The following is a 10,024-nucleotide window of genomic DNA, read 5'->3' on the forward strand; positions in this document are numbered from 1 at the left end:
CACAAAAGAAGAGGAATCTCCTTGTTTGATGAAATGCTTCTTACAGATGATCTGCTCCCCAAGGACATTGCCATGGATTTTCTCATAATGGGATACTGGAATGTTTGGATGCAAAGAAATGATAAAATCTTCAGAAAGTTCCCCAAAGATAGTAGCATACAGACAAAGCAAAGGAAAGCAGCTCCCTTCAACACTTGGATCAACAACAACTTATAATCCTATATAATCCTTTCATGATAGGATTATAAGTTGTTGTTGATCCAAGTGTTGAAGGGATCTGCTTTCCTTTGCTTTGATCTGTATGCTACTATCTTTGGGGAACTTTCTGAACGAGCCCGTGGAAACGCAGGTCGGTCGGCGCAACCACGGCGTCGTCATCAACGAGGGCGGCGGCGTTCCTCGGGCCCAGCCTCCCGCCTCGTCAGGCCGAAGACGGAGCCGGGGCTCGGCCCCGTGAAGCGCGAGCCCAACGAGAGGCGACCATCGACGACGAGGCTGCCATGAAGTGGGCGTGGGAGGACTGGGCGCGGACGGAGCTGGAGCGCCAGCACCGCGCCTTGGAGGAGATCACCGCTAGCCGCCGTGGCCGCGACGAGGGAGGCGTCGTCGTTCTCAACGACAGCGACGACGAGGTGCCCCCGCCAGCCAAACCAGTTCGCCAGGGGGACCCCAGCCAGGGGTCCAGCAGGGGCGGCCGCGTCAAGGAGGAGAAGGAGGAGGACGACGGCGATGACGGCAACGACTTCGGCGTGTTCAACGAGTTCTTCGGCCTTTAGGCGCGGACGTTTTTTTCCTTCTTTTTAGTGGCCTTTATTATTATGTTCTATATGTAAAAAAACTGTGAAACGCCTAAATATAGCCGAATGTATGCCGTGTTTGCCGAAATTTGCCGAATTCTGTTTTTTTTAAAGAGCGTCTAGGGCCGACCTGGGGGCGGTGGCTGGGAAGCCGATCGTCCCCATGCCAAAAATATCGCCGGTTCGCCCCCAAGCGGCGCTTTTTTCTAGCCCCTGGGGGGTGAACGGCTGGAGATGCTCTTAGTTAATTCCTCTTCAGTCATCTCACTTGCAGCACTTATTTCTCTGTTTTCCCATCATTCAGACTAACCAAATACACTTGCTTAAGTCTGAATCTAGTTAAATTCTAGTACTTGCTGCTGATTGACAATAACATACTTGAGGATTGCGCAGTTGATAGCATTTCTACTGCATATATTTCAAGCTACAATTAAAAACTTGAAACCTATGAAACAAACCCAGGTCCAACACCAAACACATTGTAAACTAAAGATTCTAAACCTTCAGAAAGTCAAAGAGTACATCTCAGAGTACAAGTGCAAGATTATAAACTGAAGTTTTACAGGGATTTCTTCAGCTAATTTAGTCCAGATGGCAAAAAATATATAAACTAACTCGTTGTAACCGCAGAAAATGCTCAAATTATTCAGGGAAAGACCACCCTCACTATTACAGTCCAGAAGAGTAGTAAGTATTACAAGATTATAAACAGTACTCAAGTCTTACATTTACCACAATAGTTCAACAATAGTGAAGCCATAAATGTATCAGAAGAGCTGGACATCTTCATTTTTATTTAGATAGAGATACAAACAAGGCACACAATATAACATATGCTGCTGAAGATCTTGCACACCCTGGTTAATATTCTAGAGCTCTCATTCAATAGGTTGCAGCACATACACTGCCTCCTTCAGAATAATTGGTTATTCTTCATCTGTTTTCTTTGCGAAGCTTGCCCACTTCACAACCACAAATACATACACTTGATCGTACACCTTGTCAAAGAGCCGGAAATAAGGAATTCTCCATGTCTTCTTGAACAGCAGTGCACAAAACACCATCCAGAGCCCCACCACAAATCCCAGCACAAGACCAAAGTAAAAGGTCAGTGGGTCAAATTCTTCCTTGCTGCTTTCGAGATCGCCATGGATGGAAGGATCATTTCCTGAACAATCCTTGTGGACAGGAGGCCCACAAAGTCCACTGTTGCCGATGTATATAAGTGACTGGTTGTCCAAATTGAGGATGTCAAGTTGGGGGCCAGATGGTATCCTTCCAGACAAACTGTTGTAAGACAGGTTCAGGTAGCTCAGAGATGTCAGATTTGACAAGCTCGATGGGATTTCACCAGAAATCTCATTCCGAGATAGATCGAGAGATACCAATGACTGTATGGCACCAATCATGCTTGGAATTTGTCCACTCAATTGGTTTGATGATAAATTCAAATTCATTAGTGCAGCAAGCGAAGTGATGTATGTAGGGATTTCGCCGGTCAAGGAGTTGCATGATAAATCAATGCTCACAAAATATTCAAGTGTTTTATGATATGTAAGTTGCTGCCCTTTTGTATTTACTGACAATATTTGTCCTAGGCGATCAGGTACAATTTCTGAACCTTGAACATCCATAACCAAACCCATGTATTCCTCTTGTAATGTTGACATAAATGTTAGGCTTGACAGATGCCAAGGTATTGCACCAGAGAAGTTGTTGCTTGATAGATCCAAGTATTGAAGATACCCAAGCTTTGTTATGTCGACTGGAATATTATCAGAAAATTTATTGTGACTCAGTATGAGAAAACGTAAATGCACTAACGTTCCTATCCATGAAGGTAATCCTCCAGAGAACTTATTCCATGACAGATCCAAAAATTTCAGACCTGCGTTGTTACGCAAAGATGCTGGGATTTTTCCGGATAAACTGTTGTTGCCGAGTATGAGATGTTCAAGAGAGTAGATGTCAAAGCATTTAACAATTTCACCCTCCAAAATATTGTTTGACAAATCCAGATATATCAATGGTTCCAATTTGCAAATAGATTCTGGAATGTAGCCACTAATTTGATTTGAATGCATACTCAACATTTGAAGTCACGGGGCTCCAAGGATTGATGGTATTGTTCCAAAAAATTGATTTTTCGAGATGTCTAAGAGGTGGATACTTTTTGGCAGTGCGGGTATTGGTCCAGTAAGCTGGTTCGAATTGAGATAGACTTCTTCAAAAGCCATGCCATGTAGATGTGCTGGCAATCTGCCACTTATTTGGTTATTAGAGATATCCATATATAAGGCATGTGAAAATGTGGACCAAAACCAATCAGGAAACTCGCCCTTCAAACCGTTGTGTGAAATGTCAAGTTGAGTGGTTTTCAGCTGCTGAAGCCAAGGTGGAAACAGAGGACCCATCTGGCAAGATCCAAATGATGCGGACTCCAACATAAAGGGAGGACGCCAATCTGAATTCAGTACAATCTTCAAATTGTTGGAAGACAAGTCTATTTGCTTTAAACTTGTTAGATTTGCAAAGTGTTCTTCCGTGATCATACCAGTAAAGCTATTGTTGCTTAGGTCCAGAAATTGCAGATTAATAAGGGAACCTATTTCAGTGGGCACACTTCCAATGAGATGATTGCCGGGGAGGTCTAGGTTGGTTAGGCTAGTTGAATGCATAAGCTCTCGTGGTATACTTCCGGTGAGGTGATTGTTTCTGAGCTCAAGGTAGGTTAGACCTGTCAAATTCCCAAGCTGTGGTGGTATAGATCCAGCAATTTCGTTGTCCGAGAGGTCAAGAGCAGTTAAAGACCTCAAATTCCCAAGCTGTGGTGGTATAGATCTAGCCATTTCGTTGCCCGAGAGGTAAAGAGCAGTTAAATATCTCAAATTCCCAAGCTCGGCCGGTACACCCCCGTTGAGGTCGTTACGGCCTCTGTCCAAATAAGTTAAAGTGGTAAGGGCACCCAATTCAGTTGGTATACTCCCAGTGAGGTGATTGCCCCCAAGATCAAGGGAGGTTAGACATGTCAAATTCCCAAGCTGTGGTGGTATAGGTCCAACAAGGTTGTTATAGTCAAGCCATAATACGCTCAACCTGGTGAAGTCACCAATAAAGTTTGGCAGAGTTCCACGGAAATTGTTGCCTCCTAAATCCAGCTCCTGCAATTTTTTCCATGTGCATTGCGGCAAACTCTTCATCATCACTGATATGTCTGTATTAATCTCATTACGAGAGAGGTCAATGATTTCCAAACTGCAAAGATTCTCCAGGTTTCCTGTCATCATCATGTCGGTGATCTTATTCACTGAAATATCAAGAACTTGAAGGTTTGTCATGTTTCCTAATGTGTCAGGGAACTGGCCGAATAATCCGTTATATCCAAGATTGAGGTACTTGAGGCTTGTCGCCTTCCAAAACCAGCCATATGTGAGTGAGTGCTCAAAATCATTGTTGTTCAGGTCAAGCCTCTCAAGTTTTGTGAGATTAAGGTGCGGAAGTGATTGGTCTGCACTATCAAGTGAACAGACAGTAAGATCAATAATCCTCAGAGATGGAAGCATATTCAGGTTATGAGGCCAGTCAGCTATCCCTGAGAGATTTACTCCCCTCATGCTAAGGAACTTCAGGACATGCAACTTTGTTAACCAGGTGATGTCTGTTGAGTACATCCCAGGATAACTAGTATCTTGGCCAAGCTCAAGATACTGCAACTTAGACAGATTACCGAGCTGAGGAGGCACCCTACCGGTAAATGGTATGCCAGAGAGGTTAAGGTATCTCAAGTTCCCCATGGAGCCCAGCAAATGAGGAATTTGACTATTTGTACCTGGTAAACAGTTCATGCTGAGGTCCATGTGCTCTAAATGCACTGGCACCACTACATACATCATACTCGCCATATGTCATGGAATTGTCACGGCAGATGTCCTCGTGCAAGGACTGAGTCGTGGAGCCATCGCCGCTAAGAAGCTTAAAGGGGTTAAACGGGACAAAGGACATGAAGATTATACTGGTTCGGCCCCTTACGTTGAAGGTAAAGGCCTACTCCAGTTGAGGTGGTACTGCTTAGGGTTTTGATGACCAGGAACTATATCCTCAACATTAGCTATATCCTCAACATTAGGCCCCAGAATGATTTGAACCGGTTCATGTCAATCTTCAATACCTTAAGAGAAAATCTTCCGGCTTCTGTTTGCGCGAAGGTTATAACCCGCCATGACGTCATCTTCTGGATTCTTGGTAACCCGCCGTGACGTCATCCGCCATTAATGCACGTTCCGTCCAACGTATCTCAACGGATCCTTATCTTAATAACTATCCCGAAAATCGAGGGACCTCTGCAGCTGGATAATCATGTCTTCAGCCTCCTCGTTTCTCGCGCCCACTCATCAGCCGTCCCTTATAAATAGGCCCGACCGGGTCCTCTCTCACTCTTCCCTTTCCATCGTCTTCCTCCTCTCAACACCCCAGAACCCGAGCTCCGCCGCCGCCGCCGCGCCTCTCGTCTTCCTCAGCCTCGGCCGCTGCATCAACCTGAGTTGGTCCAGAGAACGGCGTCGACTCTCCGCAGTGAACCTGCAACCGTAAGTCTTCTTCTTCTCGGACGTCAGATCCGCATTAGGGTTCCGTGCTTTCTCCGTGTTCTTCGTAGTTCATCTCAGTTCTTTTACAGTTCTTCCACCGCGACTTCTTTTGATTCGAAAAACAGTATAGAACTCCTGCGGTAGTGGTTTCGCACCCATTTCCAATACTAGCAGATCCCTTTTGCTTGCAAAAAAAAACCTCATTAGGACTTATGAACTTCTCTCTGCCAGTTTTTAGGTCTAGAAAATTTTCCTTTCTAGACGACCGTTTGATCCAAAATAATTACTGCAACCTGTGAAACTTATTTGCGCAACACTTAGGCAAAAATTGCTTCTGTTAGCTATGGCGGCTCATGTCACCGGTTTAGAAAAGGCGATGCTTCATGAATATTCCGGGTCATCCATAACAGAGTTAAATAACTTAATTGCTCACGATATCCATAGCGGCTTAAATAACCCGACACAATTGGCCATATATCATTAGGCCCCTTCATAACCCGCCACCTTCAATACTGAACCGACATTTTCCTCCGGCTTAAATTTGAACCGGAATTTTTATTTTGTCATAGGCTTCCATCCTTCACAATGCCGCCCAAGGCTCCCAAGGCGCCCATTACGTGCAACTGGGTTAGATCCAACGTTACGGATAGCACCTTCGCTGACTTCGTGAAAACGGGTTACCTGCCCAAGAAAGAGGTCATGTCCTATCGTGCTCCTGACCCGTCCGAAGAGAGACCTCAACCCAAGGACGGAGAGGTTGTTATATTTGCTGATCACATGAGCCAGGGCTTTGCTCCTCCTGGCTCAAAATTCTTCAGAGATGTTCTGCACTTTTTCGACCTGCGACCTCAAGACATTGGACCCAATTCCGTGTCAAACATTTGTAACTTCCAAGTGTTCTGTGAGGTGTACCTTGGAGAAGAGCCCAGCTTGCTACTCTTTAGGGAGTTATTTTATCTGAACCGCCAGAATGAATGTGCCAACGGGCCTAGCTTGGAACTCGGTGGAATCTCAATTCAACGACGGAGAGATTGTCTCTTTCCTTATGCTGAACCGCCAAGCCACCCAAAAGATTGGAACCAGACATGGTTCTACTGCCAAGATACTTCTCCGGCTGATGAGAACCCTCTGCCCGGCTTTCGCGCCCTGCGTCTGGAGTCAAATCACCCCCTGCCAGACAAATTATCTCAAGCGGAACGTCAACCACTTATTCCCACCATCAACAAAATCAAAGCTCTTCTGGGGAACGGCCTAAATGGCATTGATCTGGTCCGGGTCTGGATTGCCTGGCGGGTGATCCCTTTAAGCCGCCGCCCCGGCTTAATGTGTGATTACACGGGCCGGAAGGATGATCCCCTTCGGCAGAGTCCCGACGACCTACCTGAGGACGTCATTGATGATATGACCAAGTCTCTTCTGAACGAGAGCCTGGCAGATTGCGAGAGGACAGGCTTAAGTCCCTTCTGCAAGGCTAACCCGGCCCCAGCGGTAAACTATTGACCTGAACACCTCACTTTCCGTTTTAACGATTTCGTCTTAACTTCAAAAACCTTTGTTGTATTTTACAGGCTGATGATAAATTCTAGAAGGTCAGGTTGTCCATGAAGCTGCTAAGAAAGCCAGAAAGGTTAAAAAAGCCGCCAGGAAAGCCGCTCCCCGCAAGAAGGGGAGTAAACCTAGCGCCTCGGATCTGCTTCACTTGGAAGACACCTCCGAGTCAGAGGTAGCCCTTGATTCTTTAGGCTCCTTTTTTAACCATCTTATTGACATGGATTATCTGCAGGAGGACACCGGAACGAGTCATGAAGTGATTGAAGAGGTAACTATAATTTCCTCCGACTCGGAGCCCTTGCCAAGACAGAAAGTCCGAAGAGTAACCCGGAAAGTAAGATTTTCACATCCTTTAGCTTATCAAGATCCTCAATTTCTTTTGAAGCGACAGATTCATGAAAGTCGGAGGCAGACCCGGACCAGCAAGGATCCAGACCTCTCCTCCGGCTTACCCGAAGCATCAAGGAAGCGCCGGACTGAGGTTATCTCCGACTTATATCCTTTTCATCCTTTGGCGGGCGTCACTCGTCAACCACTCAATTCTTCTGATTCAAACTATCAGGGAACTTCACCTTCCTCCGGCGACTCCATGCAGTCTAGCTTGCTGGCTTTCAAAACCGCACCCGGGTAATGATGATCAGCTTATTTTGTGCTTATCTTAAACATGTTTTTGCACTAACCCTTTGACTTTCAGTGTACAAGTAAAGCCCAGCAAGAGGGCGAAGAAAAATAAGCCGGCCGAAGAGCCGGTCCTGACTGAACCTGATGCTTCTGCTCATGAGCCGCCGTCCGCACCAGCTCCTGAAACCACCACTGCTCCATCTGATGAACAAGTTATGGAAGGTTCTGACAACCCGGAGATCCCCAGCCCGACTCATCCAGATGACCCGGACATTATAATTACCCGGACCGAGTTTGTTGAACCGGGAAGACCCACCTTGTTGGCTAAGTGCTCTGCCAAGGAAGAACTTCTGGAACGCCGCAGGGCCAGGCTGGACATCACTGATTATGCTAATCTGAGCATTGAAGATATTGTCTCTGGCTATATTAATCAAGTGCACAACAGCCGGGACCTGGAGATTGATATGGTGAAGAAAGTACAGCAAAAGTCTGAGGTATGACTCTCTTGCTTATTCCATAGTCATCCTTACCATGCCATGTAGACTTAATGCCGGCTTAATAACCACTACAAGAAAAAAAAACGGCTTACCTGGTAACACTCAAGGGCCGGTTTAAACATCATAGTTGAACTGGTCCTTCCCTTATTTTAATCAAGTAGTTGAGCCACCTAATGCATTAGCCCCCAAGTGCCAAGTACCTTTGCCTGCAAAGTGCTTGGGACTTATTTTCATGAACCGGCACTGTAAATAGAGCTTTTTAGCATACATTAGCCCCCAAGTGCCAAGTGTCTTTGCTTGCAAAGTGCTTGGGACTTGAAATTGTATTATAATCACCCTAACTGTAACCCGGAATTTGTACATGCCGCCTGTAAGAAATTTGAATCGGAAATCTCTGATCTAAAGAACCGCCTGAAGACTCAGGAAAATGAGACCCAAAAGGCCAATTCCAAATTTGAATTCAGTGTATCTGCACAAGAGAAACTGAAGAAAAAGTTTGAAGCAGAAAGAAAAGCCTGGGCGGATGAGAAAACTGCTTTGCTCGGCCGAGCCGAACAAGCGGAGGCCGCTCTTACTGAAAGAACCGCCGAACTATCCGGCTTAAAACGCCATGTATCTCAGATGGTCTCCGCAATCTTTGGTAAGTTACTCTTTAAGTTTCTAACTAGTTTGCATCGTTCATTTCCCATAAGTATCGCAATTGCCATCGGCTCACCTGACTTTGTAATGCAGGTCCCAGAAGTTCCAATCTCAATCAGAACGTGCTGATCAAGCTGAAGGCGGTTTATACCTTGGTAGAACAACTTTACACCGGGTCACAACGTGCCTTAGCCGTTGTGGCTCTGTCAAACGAAGTTCCCACTCATCTGGCGGATGTACTCAGGCGGCTTGCCGTGCTTCCTCAACGCTTCCAAGAGTTAAGACGAGCTTCTGCAAGAGCCGGAGCCATAGCCGCTCTAAGCTGGGCCAAGGCGTTTCTACCGGAGCTAGACCCGGCCGACATCGCCCTTGGGTATCCTAGCTTGAAGGAAGATGGCACTCCCTTTGACCAGAAAGACTTCACCGCTTGTGTGAAGAGCGTACGCCCGATGGCCACTTTGATTGGTAATGACACAGACCTTACCAAATATCAACCGGGCTATGACGCGGAGAATCAGAGGATTCCAACACCTCGTTATGAAGCAGTCAGCCTGATTCCTCCGACTCGTAAGCATACCTTCGCCCCTGAAGTTGACCCGGCCGGGTTAATTGATGATGAAGCTCAATTTGAAGCTTTGAGTGGCATTGACTGGAAATCATCAACCTTCCAGGACATGGAAACAGCCGGAGGAGCGGAGAGGGATGAGCCGGAAGCTTCAGCCCAACAAGCACCTTTGATTTCTTAGGCGGCTCATGGTTATGTCTCCAAAAACAATGCCTCACCTTTTGGACTCGGGGAGTCCTGTAATAGAGTAGGATGAACACTTAATTTTGTCGTGCCACCGTGCACGTGTGTGTCTCCTGTCCGCACTTGGGACAGATTGATACTCGTTTTTTGCTGGATTTGAACTTGCTTAAAAAGAAATTATTTAAACTGCCCTTTTATATTCTTCCGGGTTATGTTTGATCCTCTGCTTTCCTTAAATTTGAAGAGCTGTCTTTAATTGTCCTGCATAGAAAACAAATCACAAGTCTCCAGGCAGCTGCAAGCCTTCAAATATACTTTCGGTTTATGTAACCCGAATAATGAGGTTGAGAACTCAACTCCGGTTCACTAGCACATATAATGCTTATTATGCGCCATCAACATTATTAATCAAGGTTAAGCCGGTGGAATAGGAACCACCCTTGAATGCTTTTGATGTCATCAAAGAACTGGTTTGCAAACCAAGAGATCTCAAAAAATTTAGGGGCTTCTGATTCGAATACGACCAGAGAACCGTCCCAAAGGGGTTAAGCTAAGATTCGAATGCGATCATATAGCCCCAGTGGC

The 10,024-nt window shown here is 45.9% G+C and overlaps 1 protein-coding gene across 1 annotated transcript; it reads right to left on the minus strand.

The window, feature by feature from the left end:
• Positions 1-814: 814 nt before the first annotated feature.
• Positions 815-4,591, minus strand: LOC109766906 (receptor-like protein EIX1). Its single transcript, XM_073509823.1, has 3 exons — positions 2,968-4,591; positions 2,686-2,847; positions 815-2,562 (listed from the first exon to the last, which is right to left on the minus strand). The coding sequence occupies exons 1-3, from the start codon at positions 4,589-4,591 to the stop codon at positions 1,724-1,726; spliced, it is 2,625 nt and encodes an 874-aa protein (XP_073365924.1). The 3' UTR covers positions 815-1,723.
• Between the last annotated feature and the right edge of the window lie 5,433 nt (positions 4,592-10,024).

The sequence above is a fragment of the Aegilops tauschii genome, chromosome 3, assembly GCF_002575655.3.
Source record: "Aegilops tauschii subsp. strangulata cultivar AL8/78 chromosome 3, Aet v6.0, whole genome shotgun sequence".
In the NCBI taxonomy this organism is placed as follows: Eukaryota; Viridiplantae; Streptophyta; class Magnoliopsida; order Poales; family Poaceae; genus Aegilops; species Aegilops tauschii.

Excerpts from the sequence above, each read along its gene's own strand:
- LOC109766906 (XM_073509823.1), bottom strand. The coding sequence starts at position 4,591 with ATGGGGAACTTGAGATACCTTAACCTCTCTGGCATACCATTTACCGGT. Across the intron at positions 2,848-2,967 it reads AATACCCGCACTGCCAAAAA|AATCTATTTGCAAATTGGAA; the intron begins GTATCCACCTCT and ends GCTACATTCCAG. Across the intron at positions 2,563-2,685 it reads ATCTTTGCGTAACAACGCAG|TCGACATAACAAAGCTTGGG; the intron begins GTCTGAAATTTT and ends ATAATATTCCAG.